Consider the following 17,139-nt stretch of genomic DNA (forward strand, 5'->3'; position numbering starts at 1 on the left):
TTAAAGCTGCACTAATCAGAGCTGTTAGAGAAGGAATCGTCATATGTATCGCACACGAGATTACAAGGAGGTCTCAAGCTGCAAATGCAAATTTGATGGCTGGATGGTGATAGATACAAGGACAGATGGTTAAATATATAATGTATACTTTCTGGAAGAGAAAACCTGACCTTTTTCCTCTTTTCATGGATGTCACAAAGCATGAGGTCTGAGTTTGTGCACGCCTGAATGCAACAGCTCCATCCAGCACAATTACACCTCGCCAAACAAAGAGCAGGGAAGCTGTTGCATATCTGAGCATGCGCTCTGCAACCATGACGGCAGGCGTCGGCTGTGGATGCAACAAGCCACCCTGAGCACTTCCAGTACTGAGTGGCAAAAAGAAAGAGAGGCGCAAACACAGAGAACAAAAGAGCCACGGAGGCACCCAATAAGACGGCTACAGAAACCCTGGAGGGCAAATATAACACAACTGTGGCACTGTCAGTGCCTCTGTCCAAACTTGGCAAGCTTACTCATAGGCCATCAATACACTCTGCTTCTCCCAGGAGCCTCACACTTTTTTTGCACAGCTAGCTAACACATTAGCATGCACCCCCATCCCCCTGCAAAGGCAATCAGCCACTCACAGTAGCACTCATCATTACACAGAATCGCTTCATATGCATCAGCAGCTGGGATCTGTTGGAAAACACAATCATGATGCTGTAGCTACAAATTTTATGGGTCTAAAAGGCAACTGAGAGAGACAAAGGCAAACAGAGTTATCAGAACTGGGTGACTCCACCATTCACCAATGAGTGATTGATTTCTCAGTTCTTGATGGACACCTTTCCCTGCTCTGGAAACTTACCTGACTTTGAACTCAGTGATCTGTGGCTGTGCCCCCGGTTCAGCACAGTAGATCTGGGGGAAGTAAAATCGGTGCGACTGAAGGTTGATGTCCATGGTGTCCACGCACAGCAGGTACACAGGTCAGCCCTGCTCTGCAACTCCGAAAATTGGAAACAAAAGGTCCGTATTTGTTGCTTCAGTTGCTTTTTTCCCCCCTTTGTCTGTCCTGAATGTTGTCGCTGACACTTCCGCTAAAGGTCGGAGTTCAACGGAGGCATTCCAGTCACCTTCTACCCCGAACGGTCGCAGGGCTACTGAACGCTACCGGCACAGAGGCATCCCCCTCCTCTTCATCTCAATCACCTCTGCAGCCCGGCACCGAACAGGCACACTAACCTATTTTCCCACAAAAAGCCACTGTACACTCAGCAGCTGTGAGCACAAGAACAAAGATGACTCCAGGAAAAGATGCTGCCTCCCAACGAATCAAGAGAGAAAGAAAAAAAGGTCCTGGATTTCAGTCACCAAGTCATCCTTTAGCTGGTAGAGAATCCAAATTAGGGGGGAAAAAAATGAAGAAGGAATTTGATCTGTAGGTAAAATAAAGGCTTAAAAATATGATGGCACTTCTCAGCCACATACAGAGAGGACTGAATGGGAGATGAGAGTCCTTTGGTTTTTACGCTTCAGAGACAGAGGAAAGGCTGGGTGGGAGAGCGAGAGAGAGAGAGAGAGAGATGGAGAAAGAGAGAGATTCCCGGTGCTGTGAGGCGTTGCCCTAGCGCTGCCTCTCCTCTCTGTGTCTCATTGGATTACCACCTCCCTCTCCATACCCCCCCCTCCCTCCTCCTGCCTCCATCCCTCCCATTCTCCCCTCCCAGCTGTGACAAGAGCGATGGGCTGCCAGCCCCGGAGGCTGCTGGTCCTGCCCCTCCTCCTTCTCCTCCTCACCCCTCTCCCCCTCCACCCCTCCAGCTCTCCTCTCCCGGCTGGCTGGATTGGCCAAGGCGAGGATGCGTAAGTCCGCATGGGGAAAGGGAGCAGAGGCGAAGAGGAGGAGCAGCAGATTTTAATTCAGCTGATGGCTCCCATCTTTTTCTAGCATATGATTTGAGATGGCATGCCGGGCTCTGGTGGAGTTGCAACACACAAAACAAGCACACACATCAGAGTGTATGCTGATCTGACAGCGAATACTGAATGCTCATTAATGGAAAGGGACACACATGGAGAGAGTAGGAGAGCGAAATCTTTCAATGAATATAAACCACTGCCATTTAAAAGCATGTTACATACAGTGGTGTGAAAAAGTGTTTGCCCCCTTCCTGATTTTTTTTTTTTTTTTTTGCATGTTTGTCACACTTAAATGTTTCAGATCATCAAATAAATTTAAATATTAGTAAAAGATAACACAAGTAAACACAAAATTCAGTTTTTAAATGAAGGTTTTTATTATTAAGGGAGAAAAAAAATCCAAACCCACATGGCCCTGTGTGAAAAAGTGTTTGCCCCCTAAACCTAATAACTCTTTGGGCCACCCTTAGCAGCAACAACTGCAATCAAGCATTTGCGATAACTTGCAATGAGTCTTTTACAGCGCTGTGGAGGAATTTTGGCCCACTCATCTTTACAGAGTTGTTGTAATTCAGCCATATTGGAGGGTTTTCCAGCACGAACCGCCTTTTTAAGGTCATTCCACAGCATCTCAATAGGATTCAAGTCAGGACTTTGACTTGGCCACTCCAAAGTCTTCATTTTGTTTTTCTTCAGCCATTCAGAGCTGGACTTGCTGGTGTGTTTTGGATCATTGTCCTGCTGCAGAACCCAAGTTGGCTTCAGCTTGAGGTCACGAACAGATGGCCGGACATTCTCCTTCAGGATATTTTGGTAGACAGTAGAATTCATGGTTCCATTTATCACAGCAAGTCTTCCAGGTCCTGAAGCAGCAAAACAGCCCCAGACCATCACACCACCACCACCATATTTTACTGTTGGTATGATGTTCTTTTTCTGAAATGCGATGTTACTTTTACGCCAGATGTAACGGGACACACACCTTCCAAAAAGTTCAACTTTGGTCTCGTCAGTCCACAGAGTATTTTCCCAAAAGTCTTGGAGATCATCAAGATGTTTTCTGGCAAAAATGAGACGAGCCTTAATGTTCTTTTTGCTCAGCGGTGGTTTTGGTCTTGGAACTCTGCCATGCAGGCCATTTTTGCCCAGTCTCTTTCTTATGGTGGAGTCATGAACACTGACCTTAATTGAGGCAAGTGAGGCCTGCAGTTCTTTGGATGTTGTTGTGGGGTCTTTTGTGACCTCTCGGATGAGTCGTCGCTGCGCTCTTGGGGTAATTTTGGCCGGCCGGCCACTTCTGGGAAGGTTCACCACTGTTCCATGTTTTGGCCATTTGTGGATAATGGTTCTCACTGTGGTTCACTGGAGTCCCAAAGCTTTAGAAATGGCTTTATAACCTTTTCCAAATTGATAGATCTGAATTACTTTCTTTCTCATTTGTTCCTGAATTTCTTTGGATCTCAGCATGATGTCTAGCTTTTGAGGATCTTTTGGTCTACTTCACTTTGTCAGGCAGGTCCTATTTAAGTGATTTCTTGATTGAGAACAGGTGTGGCAGTAATCAGGCCTGGGTGTGGCTAGAGAAATTGAACTCAGGTGTGATAAACCACAGTTATGTTTTAACAGGAGGGGCAAACACTTTTTCACACAGGGCCATGTGGGTTTGGATTTTTTTTTTCTCCCTTAATAATAAAAACCTTCATTTAAAAACTGCATTTTGTGTTTACTTGTGTTATCTTTGACTAATATTTAAATTTGTTTGATGATCTGAAACATTTAAGTGTGACAGACATGGAAAAAAATTGGAAATCAGGAAGAGGGCAAACACTTTTTCACACCACTGTAGATCTCAGGAAGCTTTTATATGTACACAAGCTGTAAACCTAAATGAAATCAATAGTCCATCAACAGAATATAGGTCAAAATCTGCATAAGAAAACAATAAGCAACCAAATTTGAGCACACACTGACCAAGATTTGCTCCTTAGATATTCTGTGCTCCATCCATCCAGATGCATATAGATTATAAGTGATGTACAGTAAGTGGTGTGCGGCCATAACACTAATCTCGTGGTTGGGTTTAACATCGTAGCAGTTTGTCAATAAATCCCTCCCATATTTACTGACATCTGACAACCCAGGAATAATAGAGTCACCCGTGCGGTCCCTTTCTAGTACAGCTCAACTGGCTCACATCACCCACATCTGTCCCACTGTGTTTTGCCAGCGGGCAATTTCATTGATTGGACTGGCTACAGAACTGTTGGATGACATGGTTTGCTCTGTAATCAGAGTGGACGGTAGTTGACATCGCAGTTTAGAGCAGTTTACTCGCCTGCTGACAAGGGTGTTCGGCCGCAAACATTCAAGCCAATAAAATGTGGTCCTCGTCCGTTTAATATCTGTGTGATGTTAACTTCTTATATTGACGAACCCCGGGAAAACATATTTACCTCCAGTTAGATGCAAATGTCTGCTTACAATGTGTTGCATCATGCAGCCGTCTCACAGAAATGAAGCAATGTTGCGGCACCAAACTCTAATGAATACAGACTTAAAGGAGTATTCCAGAGCTTTACCTGTGTTCTTTCACAACGGTAGGAGGGCTGAAAGAGTCTGTCTTCCCCCAACAAACAAATCCATAAGGTTTTTGTGGTAGCTGCTTATTACACCCATAGCTATGTTTCACTGTGACAGCACCCTCTAGAAGCGAAGTGATATAGTTATGGAGCCTTAGAGTGGCCTTTAAGGAGGAGGTTGGGGAGGATGAGTCGGTCAAGCAAACATTGGAGTTCAACATGGGAGGCTGTTGTTCGTTGGCCAAACCAAAAGTGAATGTGTCCTTCACTCATAACTGTTGTGTAACTGTAAATGCATCTTTATTAACAAAGCTCATTTATTTGAACACAAATCAATAAAGGACAATATATTCCCAATTGAATTGCAGCACACCATGTGCACCAGTATGTTTTCACTGACTTTGAAACAGACTGAAGCAGCACACCTGACAACATTTATATTAAAGCAAATACAAAGGCAGTGAAAGACTGATTGCTGGCTGAGTAGTGTCATTTATCTTTCTCTATGTGAAGCTAAGCACTTGTTCACAATCATATTCTAGTTGTCGCAGTGGACATCTCCATCTGGACAGTGGAGAAACTGTGACAGTGAGCAGCAAACACAGGAGAAACTGAGAGAGAAAACAAAACATGCAGCAGAAAAACAGATCAGGATTCACAGATGGGAAAGGTCATGGAAATGATCCTACAATAAACAACAGATGACAAGAAGGTCGAGTGAAAATAAATAAATAGGTGGAATGTGGGGAGGGCACAGGAGTAGACAGATGGACGGACATGTAGAGAGTTAAATACCTGGGAGACAGAGAGAGAGAGAGAGAGAGAGAGAGAGAGAAAGAGAGGGAGGGAGAGAGGGATAAAGCCAGGGGGAGGGCAATAATGTGGGGGAGGGAGGAGGAGAGAGCAAAAGATGGAGAGCAAAAAGAGGAGAGGCAGAACAGGAACAGGAAGGGTAAAAGAACATCCAGCCATCCCCATCCCCCATCCCTCTCTCTCTCCATCTCTCTCTCCCTCACCCTCTCCCTCTCCATCTCCATCTCAGGTTGGACCCCTGCAGCAGATTGTACTCTAATACTAAACTACACAACTCTGCTTTTGCTGAGTACATGTGTGTAAGTGTGTGAGAGAGAGAGAGAGAGAGAGAGAGAAAGAGAGAGAGATGGTGCAGCCAAGTCCAAGTGCAACTGCAATCCGGCTATTAGCATACAGCAGGAGGGATGGCCTTCTGTCTGACACACAGCATGACTGTGTGCATCTGTGTGTGTGTTAAAGAGAGAGAGAGAGAGAGAGAGAGAGAGAGAGAGAGAGAGAGAGAGTGTGAGAGTGTGAGAGAGAGAGGCTCAGAAGAGAGGAGTGTGACAGAGCTTTGGGGGAGAAAATGTGTGAATCACAGCAAAGCTGGAAACAGAAAAATGCTGCTGCAGGATGGACAAAAGGAGGTAGATGACAGACTTGAGTGTGTTTAGTCACGTGAAACCGACAGTGTTTTGTGGGAAGATAACCACACACACTCCTGTTGCTGTCACTCAAAACATACACTTTAAGGAGCTCTGTTGCCTCTGATTGAACGCAGAAAATATTCAGTCCCCCTTTGCATTTTACACATTGTTCTGCTGTAGCCTTAATCTTAAATGGATACAACCGTGCGCAATAATCTAAAATCAATAACTGCAATAAAATCATGAAAAAGTGAAAACATTTCCTTAATTTGTTACAAATTTATTAGAAATAAAAACCTGAAATCTCCTATTTAATGGTACATCCCGTTTGCTTAACTGATCTACGTGATGTGTCCAGAGCTAGACTGGAGCCCACCTGTCGCAAAACAAAATGACTGGACATATGTACCTGTGTATATAAAGATCCAATTCACACTACATTTCAGGACAAAAAAAACGAGCCTTGAAGCCCAAGAAACTCTCTGTAGACCTCAGTGATAAAAGTGTAGTAAGGCATAGACAAGCTTTGAGTGTTCCCAGGAGCACAATGGTCTCAATAATTGTAAAATGGAAGAAGTTTGGAACCACCAGGACTCCTTGGTCGTCTGGATAAAGTGAGTAACCGAGCAGGAAGGGTCTTAGTCAATGAGGTGACCAAGAACCCCACAAGTGTTAACAAGTGCATATTAATGGGCAAAAAAATGGCAGTTAATCCATTTAAAATTTAATCTGCAATGCTTTAAGCATATTTTTAATCAGTTACAAATAGTGCTTTTAAAATAAAGCACTATCGCCCCAGCAAGTCCCAGTTTCTTACTGGTTGGCAGGTGTCTGCAAAAAAACATATTGACAAAAATGTTTTCAACGCAGGTTTTCATCTTTTACTGAGTATTTTGTTCTATCTGCCAAAAGGGGTTTCCACATCTTTGTAACTCTTTCATTCACTGTTCTAGTTTCTATGACCAGAACCAAACAATTGATTAGCTGACTTCAACATATACACATTTTGACTGTCTCTGACTGATTTGTTTGGATTTATCCGTTTTATGATGGTTTGCTTTACTGGCGTGAACACAAATTAATAAATTAACATTTGACCTTGAGATCACTGTAAAAATCGCACAGTTGTACCTAAATTGTGGGGCTGAAAATGGTTATGATTCTACACAGTTGACCATCTGGCTCTTTGACTTGTCCTTGTTTGATTTCTAATCCTACGACCCCAGTACAGAGTACAGAGCCAGACGAACAGAAAACTGTGTCACTGTCCAAATATATACAGATTACAATGTATGTTCTTTCTAGCTGTCCAGTCAAATGTTACTATGTATAATCCAATCTCATTTCCCACCCTCTTCAGCCCCTCAAGACCCAAAATCCACCTGTATGCAGTCACGCCACACAAAGTGAAGTGAGGTGCAGAAAGAAAAGGGATTAAACGAGTGAGAGAGGAGCTTAAAGATCTCTGACGTTTCCCGCCTTCTCGGTTAACTCACACTAGCTCATCCTCTCCGGCTGCGGGATTGAATTTGAGCTGCAAACAAATACACATACATGTGCACGTGCAGCACGCACACACATTAAAGTCTGACTCACATTAGCTGAACATTTTAATTACACACCAATGGGAACTGGCAGAGGAGAAACAGAGGGGGGAGGGGAGTGATTTCCCTCTCATTCACAAAGATTTGATCATCTCTCGCTCTCTCTCTCTCTCTCTCTCTCACATGCACACACACACACACACACACACACACGCACGCACGCACGCACGCACGCACACACACACACACACACAAGTGTCTGTGTAGATCAGCCTTCCCACTCTGCCTCTGGATGCCTCAGTGTGCATAATTATGACTCATAAACCACACTACTGTCACCTAAAATGCACCGTTATTACTCAGATTCACAACAGAGACGAGACACGCGACCTCACACCTGACACTGCATCCATCGTAATGTGCAACATCCTTCTCCATTTTAAGTTGTTGTTTTGTCAGGCCGTAAGACACACAGATGTGATGTGGCAGCAGGATCGTGCTCAGGCATCATTACGCAATCTGTAGGCTACATCGTCTGCAGTTTATAAATATATACAAGTAACAGGGAGACCATACATTTTTCCCTGAGCAAGCAGAGAAATGGAAGAACAAGCTGTCACAGCTGCACCACTGCTGCTTGCTTGTCATAGATCTACAGGCTTCTTCTTGCCACATTCACAAAATCTGTTTTATGATGAAGCTGGCAAGTGCAAAATAACTGAGACGGTGAAGACAGACAATAAAAAGATCATCGTTTTTTTGGAGCTTTTAGTTGGAAGACTCAAGCCTGTATTAAAATACTACAAAATTGTTTTGGTGGGTACTCGGGCTTCCTTCCACAGTTCAAAGACATGCAAGTAGGCTGACTGGTGATTCTAAATTGGCTGTACGTGTGAATGTGCGCGTGAATGGTTGTCTGTCTTTCTGTGTTGGACTAGTGAACTGGATACGTTGTGAAGACTTGTTAGGTATTTAAATAAAAAATATTTCAATAATTACACATTTAATTTTTGGATATTGGATATTTGGACTTGATGCTGTTAGCTTTGCTCTTGTTGTGCTGTATGTCCACTGTATTATTGTGTAAATTCATTAAGAGAAACAAAAACAGTCAAATTCGTTGTATGTGTTTATAAACATCGAACAAAAAGTTTGGAAATTTGTGTTTGGTAGATTATTTCTCTGTTGTAACAATGCTTCTTGGCAATGAATTGTATACCGTCAGAAAGCCTGTTAATTTCCCTTTTAAACGGTGCACCATTTGTAAGGAACATGCATTTGTGGGATGAGCAGCACAGCTGAGTATGTGGGTTGCGCCCATGAAATATTTCCCAAATCGTCTCTGCCAATGCCAAACAGCTAATCTGCTGTTGCTATTGACTCTTGTTTGGTGTTGTTTGGTGGATTGGATGATTGAAGTCTATCAGTAACAAGGAAGAAACAAGACATATTGGCAATTTTACAATTTATTCATTTAACAAACAGTCAGGAGCCTCAGTAGTGTGTGGAAGAACCATACACGGCCACAACAGCCTGGTACCTCCTCCTCATGCTGGTCACCAGCCTGGTCACACACTGCTGTGGGATGGCATTCCACTCCTCAAGCAGGATTTGTCGCAAGTCAGCCAACGTGGTTGTGTTGGTCACTCTAGTACGAACAGCACGCCCAAGCTGATCCCACAAGTGTTGAATTGGGTTGAGGTCAGGACTGTTGGCAGGCCATTCCATTCTCTCTACTCCCAAATTCTGGAGGTAGTCTCTGATAAACCCCGCTCTGCGGGGGCGAGCGTTGTCATCTTGGAGGATGGAGTTCGGTCCCAGACTGTGGAGAAATGGGATTGCCACTGGTTGCAGAATCGCATCTCGATATCTCTCTGCATTGAGATTGCCTCCAATGAAGACAGGCCTCGTTTTTCCAGTGATGGAGATGCCGCCCCACACCATCACACTGCCTCCACCAAAAGGTGTTACTTTATCGGTGCAGCAATCAGCAGAGCATTCTCCCCGTCTCCTCCACACTTTGACCCTACGATCCGACTTCCGTAGGCAGAATCTGGTAGAATCTGGACTCACTGCCAATCAGGCACCTGATTGCCAGCACCTGGGGGTACCGAAAGCTCAAAACAAGAGTCAATAGCAACAGCAGATTAAGCTGTTTGGCATTGTCAGAGAAGATTTGGCAAATTTTTCATGGGCGCAACCCACATACTCAGCTGTGCTGCTCATCCCACAAATGCATGTTCCTTACAAACGGTGCACCGTTTAAAAGGGAAATTAACGGGCTTTCCGACGGTATACAATTTATTGCCAAGAAGCATTGTTACAACAGAGAAATAATCTACCAAACACAAATTTCCAAACTTTTTGTTTGATGTTTATGTTCGGCCAATACAGCTGATTGACAGTAGACAATGTTTCAAATATGGATATTGGTGCAAAGAAGCAACATATTCTGAAAATGCAGATGCTTCACACAACTTCAACCCAACAGCACAGAGGATCGATACAATCAGCACAGTTTCAAGATTATGGTTATGGTTAAGTTATGGTGTTAAATAATGGTCAGAAAAGTATTTTGCAAAACATTGTGATGTCACAGTGAAGTTGACATTTAACCTTTGGGATATAAAATGTCCACTTCACTAGTTCCTCCTATTAGATATTTATGCACAGTTTTGTCATAATTAGCATATTAACTCTTGAGTTATGGCCACAAACGTGTTTTGGGAGGTCACAGTGATCTTTGATCTTTGGCCACCAATATCTCATCAGTTCAGCTTTGAGTCTTCAATTTGGTTTCCACCAACTCTTGAGACACGTGCAGCTCCTAAGCTGCTAAAGGCTTCACAAAGATAGTCAATAACTTTGTCTTTGTGCTGTTTGGAGCTGGGCGGGTGGTGTGGTCATGACACGGATGAGAGCGGTGAGACTCAACCACAGCAGTTCATTTGCCAACTGTTGAAAACAGTGACAATAGCAAAGACGCTCTACATAAAGCCAGAGGGAACATTTTAACTAATCACCAGCGTTTTTCAGGCATGAAGCCTTATAACCCAGAAAGCTGATGTTAGACCTGTTTTAAAGCACACTGACATGTTTCCACCATGTTGAGGAAACCTGAGACGACTGAATCCTCGATAACATGTCTGCAGCAGAATGAGAAAATACCTACACTTTACGGTTGTACCTATAATATGCGTGTAATTGAGAGCACACACCTGTACAACTTCAAAGCTCACAGCTGTGCAGTGAGAAAAATGAACTGAGGGAAATCTGACCTCCACCTGTGCTCACTATACTCCCTGCAACAGCAGGACAATAAACTCCGACATTTCCATGATTTATTTCAGGACAGGCACCAGATGCGCTGACTATGGGTTTACAATGTCAGTGTATTATGGAAATGCACATTGTCCTCCCACACCGCCAACTTCTTTGAAGCCTCTTTTGCTCTTATACACACCGACTGCACAACAATAGTCAGTGTGCACTAGCATTCGGCTGCCTGTTGGTATGAATGAACATCTAGGACTGACTTTCCCTCTGTGCGTTTGCCCTTGTCCTCCATTCATTCAGCACTCAGTTACTACTAATGTTGGTCTTCATGTGGGTCACAAACATACCACCAACTGCTCCTGTCAATACACATCAGTCAGCATTATTGATAGAGGATCAATAGAGGCCACATTCACTTTGAGAGCTGAATGAAACCAGTCCATTCTGCACACATGGAGGTGGTGGAGGCCACAGGCTGGACCACACATCAGTCCTGCTGTCAAATGTCTGGGCCGGGTCATTCACAAGCAAACGTTATCATTCAGTAACTGTATAGGCTCCTTAACATGTAGGTAAATGGTGCAAAGAGGCTTCCTCTTAGTACTCGATCTAAAGGACACGTGTGCAGTTATGAGCAAAACCTCCAGTTAACAGTTATATAATTACTTGTGTATAATATTTCAACCTTGCTTTGGGTTAGCTTCATGGGATAGATAGTACAACAAAGGCAACAAGGGAAAAATCTAGAATTGTTTTAGAAAGATTAATTGTGGGTAAAATGAATAATATTCTGCTTTGTGAAATAGGATTATCCAATAATAAGAGATTTATGTCAGGATCTGAAACAAAGCAGAAAACAGTCATTTCTTTTCAGTGTTCTTAAGGGTTTTTAAAGATGTCAAGAGAAATAACTCAATATAGTCAAGATAGCATATTAGGACTACAGTTCAGGGTGAGCAGCAGGGTTGCCTGATCAAAACTGTTTCTGTACTAGTTAATCTGTCTTTTTGTTAATGACTGATGCTCATTACAGTTTCTCTAACCTCAAGTTGAGGTCCAGAAATTGTTGAAACCCCCAAAACATTCAATTGACATCATGTCTAAATCATATTTCAAAAGCTAGAACTTCAGATTGATTTGTTCACGAAAAAGATGGCAGACTTATCAGGTGTGTGGTTTCATTTCTAAATACTTTAGTGTATAAAGCAAACAAGTGCACCGCTTGTGGTGTCGGGTCAGACGAGAAGATGAACTCAGAAAACAAGCTGCTGCCTTTTGAAAATCACAGTCTAGAAATCAATAAGCGGGAGACTGAAAAGGAATCCAACAGACGGGCTCCATCAAGCCAAGGATCAGTCCTTCGAACCAAAACCAAGACGAGAATCGCCAACCCAGGCTTTACTGTCCCAGGATTTCTCCCCCAGAAACTTTCAGCACCTTCCACCTCTCCACAGCTGGAAATAATCTAAACTAATACGACTAATCTTGATAAATGAGAAACAGATACAGTGACAGCGGTGCATTTAAGCTTTGGATCCTCTCAGTAATTGAGAAAAGGAAAAACAGTACTAGATATTGCAATGTGAAGCGTGAACCTTCATTGATTTTACAACCCAATTCAAATGTTTAGAATAGATGAAATATGAAAAATTCAAGAATTCTAGAAGATACCTAGAGGGGGATTTATATGATGTAAGAGAATATATATATATATATAAACCTTTGACCTTTACAAACACACACAAAAAAAACTTGAATAAATCTGACTGATGTGTGTTTGAACTGCAGCTCACAGCATTAAACCACAGCACAAAACAAATATTTGCATCTTATTAACATGCATACACCAGCAGCACAGCAAACTAACAAACCAACTGTCCCACAAACAACCAGCAAAACCAATGATACTTGTTCAGTCTTGCAGATCTGGAGACACGCAAACTTGTAGAGATTCAACCCAAACACTGATAAGCAGAGACACACTCGCATGCATCCTGATGAGCCCAAACAAACTCCACTGAAGTGGTGGCTCTGGTGTGAGTCACAGTCTATGTTGCCACCTACAGAGCACCTCCATACAGCACAGGATGTGCTGTGTGTTTAAATGGCTGTCAGACGAGTGCAAAACTGACAAGTGCATTAGCAGAAAGCTTGTCAGGGTGGTTCACATCAAAATACAACGACTCTGCTCACGCTTGTTTGACTTGTGAGGGTTTAATGATCTGTTTACACCTCGTCCTCGCTCGTATTTTGCAGTCAGGTGTTGATGAGGTTCAGTTTCTTCAAATTGCAAGAATGAAGCTGCATTGGAACATTATACTACATCGTAAAACTGCAGTAAAACTATTTTGGACAAATAGTGACAAAATAGTAAGCAGGTGACAAAGGAGGAAGTATGCCTATAATAAAATGCTTAATTTTTCAGGATGCTGTGGATGTGCATGATGAAATGCATTTTTTTTGTTTTGGTCTCGTCAGTAGAAGACAGCTGAAATGATGGAGAAAAAGCAACAATAAAGACAACAATACTGAAAAAGTGGACGCCACTTTTTCAGTAAGACACTCTGGTGGCAACGTCCCACTCTGACCTTGAGAAAAACTCACACACGAACAAAATCATATTTCCATCAGTTACATTACATTTTCACTTCATTTACTGGAGACCTACCCCAACCATAACTACAACTTGTTTGACCCCAAACCTACCCCTCACCCTGGCCTTAACCCCAGTCTCCAACCTAGATGGAAGACATCCCCCTGCAATGTGACTGAGTCCGCAGATTCAGGTTCCCATGACAAGAGTATTAGTACTACACACACACACTCGCATACTCACCCACTCTCTCAATTTTGATGCCAACAGCAATTAGTGTCAGCTCATGGTTTCTCCTGTTCATGGTGAACCTGTGCCAACTGCTGGTGCCTCACCCACCTCTTGTGTAGCAGCAGCCACGCAGCTGATTGGATGGAGGGTGTGACTGCCTGCCAGTAACCTTTTACCTGATAGGCTCTTGCTCCTCTCAGCCAGTAAACCCGGTGCTTGCATCCCTGACAGAGTCGCGTCTGGACGCTCTGACGAATACTCGGAGCTGATTGGTTCCCAGACAGGAAGGTGTGTGAGCGTGCATACCGTTCAGGTCTCTCCTCTTATCGGTGCACGCACGCACGCGCGCGCGCGGACGCACACACACACACACACACACGGGTGTGTTACGATATATATGCTTTGTAAATGCAGAGATCAGATGTGTGTCAAGTAGGCAATACACTGTAAAGATGCAGTTTTACACGTGTAGTCCGGTTTCCATGACAACACCTACTTTTCTCCGCAGACGAACTCCACGTGAGCTGGAGTCAGAGATGTTAACTGGTTTCATATCAAAGCCCGAAGCTCTTAAAGGTTCAGATTCATCGGCCAACAGGTGACCTGCTGGTCAATAGAAGCGCGTGGTCCCGTAGATCACACACACACACACCTATTGCGCTGCGGTGACATGCACGTCACAGGCCTCTGAATGAAAAGCGACAGTATGCCCGGTAATAGGATGTTTGGCTTATCCTGTATATGCCAGAATACTGCGCAGTGAGAATCACAGCAGTCTGCGCCTTTTGTGCAGCAAAGGGAACCAACGCATGCTTTTGCTTACCTCATCGTCCTCTGCCGTCCGTTTGAATGAAATCAGCAATGTTTTCTATCAGCTCGGTGTTTTGTCCTGAAAGTTCAGGTCGAATAAAAAAAAACGATCCGGATCCGGCAGCAGCAGTTCTGGGTGTTTAAATAGAAAACAGCGAGGCTTGCAGCCGGCTGGATGGGCAGATGTTGAGGGTGGAAAAGGCGACAGGGTGTGGGGAAAAATGCTACTCGGATGCCCACAGTTTTCAGGTCTGCCTTTTAAAAAAGAAATGCCCCCTGGACGTCTGCCGTTTCGGTCGGAGCCATTTCAGAGCGCAGCACGCCGCTTTCCGAAGGACATGAAGCCGGGCGGAGTGGCTGACAGCGGCGTCCGAGGTGCCATCTTTTCCTGCCTCCAACCACTGGGAGGCTGGATGGAGAGAGAGAGAGGCACAAACACAGAGTGAGAGGGAGAGAGCAAGGCTGCTGAAATATTCATGCCTCGCTGCTGTGTTTCCTGCACTGTAGCGCCCTCAGTCCGGTGATGGAGCAGCTCTGCAGGCAGGTGGACAAATCAAATTCACATCTGTCTTCTTTGAGGGGAAAAAAAGTTGTCAAAATGAAAAAAAATATGTATATTTTATAAACAATTATAACAGCCTCTGTCCTAAATCCTAGAATTATTTTTATTTCACAGCAAACCTACAATCTCACGGGAATATTAGTAATGTGATTGGATAAAAAGCCATAAATACTTTAAGCCTTTAAGACCCTGAGAAATAGTATCAGCATATATTACTGTGTGATGATAGGGTGTGCATGTGGTGTTATTTCCTTATTTGAACACTGTATCTACACTTAAACTCAATGTAACATTTCCAGAATACTCCACATAAGAAATTAGGCTACATCCCATTTGGTTTACCTCCGACTGATGGATCTGACTGATGAGACATCCCAACATGCAGTCTTACAGAGTAAAAGAAAAAGAAAAAAAGACCTGTATAACCTACAGTTTAAAATGACAGTGTATCTGGCACACACACACACATGTCAGCAGGCAGAACTGACCGGCTACAACATCTGTCTCATGTCTGCATCAGCCAGCTGCTACTGTTTCTAGAACATGGACGATAGACAGGCTCACTCAAAGCTCCAGAGCTGAGGCCCTAGCCCGTTGGTCGGGAATACTACATCCTATAGTTTGCAGCAATCGTCCGATATGTTCTGAAAGTGTATTACGTTATTCTAAAGCCAACAATGAGTTGGATGTTCCAGATAATGCAGTTACAGTTTCCTATAATATCTGTACGGGAGGAGTGTTTTGGTTCCCAATAGTGTGCAGCCGGTTCCACATGAAAGACGTAAAGGTCTAAAGGGTTTTTTTTTTGCACATTTATTAACCACAAAATCTGTTTGCTGTGTTAAAAGATGCATTTCAGGCAGAATCACTGCCAACAAGCAATTTAATATCATTAAATACATTTAAACGTATGTTTTTGTTTTGCTTCTAATCCTAAATATAGTTGTTTAATATCCAATTGCTCCATTTTAGAATTAAGACCTCAAGCATTAAAATCAAGCCGGCTGCAGTTTACCTTCTCACCAGCAGAGGTCCTCCTAATTCCCAAAGACCTTAAGCGTTTCCATTGTAGTCCACGTGGTGCTGGGGATCCACTTTCAGGTCCTATCCATGCTCCCATCTGTTGGCTTTAGTTGTGATGTAGAAGTGAAGTCTGTATTACGAAAGAACTTTTATTTTGAGATTATAATTTATAATGTCGTCACCCTGGTTGTCCATCCTATGAATTTACAATGGTAATGTGCACATGTAACCAGAATAATTTAATCTGGGATCTTAATTATTCTGTTTTGGAACTATGTTACTGTCCCCTTAAGTAAGGTCGACTGGTTGTCACATAGCCGTTTTCCTCTGTACACAGAAAAGTGCTGAGAGAGTCCATCTTTTCTTTAATATATCATCTTTGTTACAGAGATCGATAGAAGTGATCATCCCTCTCTCAATAGAGGATCTTTGTTTTTCCGTCGTCTATGGTAGGAGTTGTGAGCAGGAAAAGATGAATCAGATTCCGCTAAAGAAAAGTAAACAGCTTTAAATTGAATGTTGAACGACGAGCCATTGAAGAGCTGCAGTTTCGCCAACAGATCCTTAGAACTTTGAACATTTGATATCCTGGTGAGTTTATTGAAGTTCAATGCTTTTTTCCCCCTGTTGCATGCCAGCTTCGTTAGCAGGAATGCTCGACGATATTTAGAAGTAAGTTGTGTATTTTACAAAAAAAAAAACCAAAAAACAGTCAGGATAAATCTGAAGGTGATATAAAAAACATTCATGAAGATGTAATGATTGTAATTGAATGCCTTGAGTTATGCATGTTCGCTAATTAGTTGTTATATTGTGTGTGATGTTTACAGCCATGCGGGTTGCAGGGCCAGTTGAGTAAATTGAATTAGTAATGAACTATTGTCCTGCACATGTGCATAGGCTGTTTTCCTTTTTTTGGAATAGCTTCTTCGTTGGAACCAGAGGTACCGTCCATCCATCGTCCTGCCTGCCACCACTCACCCCATCTTCATCCATCTTACCGGCTACCTTCACCTGAGAGAATCCTCATCTCAGCTGGACATCACAGTTCACCTGGAGTCCATTTCGCTGGACATTGTTTGTGCACAGGTAGGACATTTGAGAACTCAACTCTTTCTTTTATACTTTTTTTCAATTTCATTTATTCCTGAGCTCTCAGAGGTTTTTGATTTTC

The 17,139-nt window shown here is 43.2% G+C and overlaps 1 protein-coding gene across 3 annotated transcripts in view; it reads right to left on the reverse strand.

Moving 5' to 3' along the window:
• Nucleotides 1-14,802, reverse strand: part of evlb (Enah/Vasp-like b) — a 46,368-nt gene extending 31,566 nt beyond the window's left edge. For 2 of the 3 annotated variants that reach the window (XM_069158553.1, XM_069158552.1), the window contains exon 1: nucleotides 854-1,541. In XM_069158553.1, the coding sequence (XP_069014654.1) occupies nucleotides 854-948 (95 nt within the window). In that variant the 5' untranslated portion in view covers nucleotides 949-1,541. Of the gene's footprint in view, nucleotides 1-853; nucleotides 1,542-14,393 lie in introns of those variants that run through there. The other variant, XM_069158554.1, reaches the window with a different exon arrangement.
• Nucleotides 14,803-17,139: the final 2,337 nt, after the last annotated feature.

The sequence above is a fragment of the Embiotoca jacksoni genome, unplaced genomic scaffold (genome assembly GCF_022577435.1).
Source record: "Embiotoca jacksoni isolate LCO1_2020_lvr unplaced genomic scaffold, fEmbJac1.0.p SCAF_23, whole genome shotgun sequence".
NCBI classification, from domain to species: domain Eukaryota; kingdom Metazoa; phylum Chordata; class Actinopteri; family Embiotocidae; genus Embiotoca; species Embiotoca jacksoni.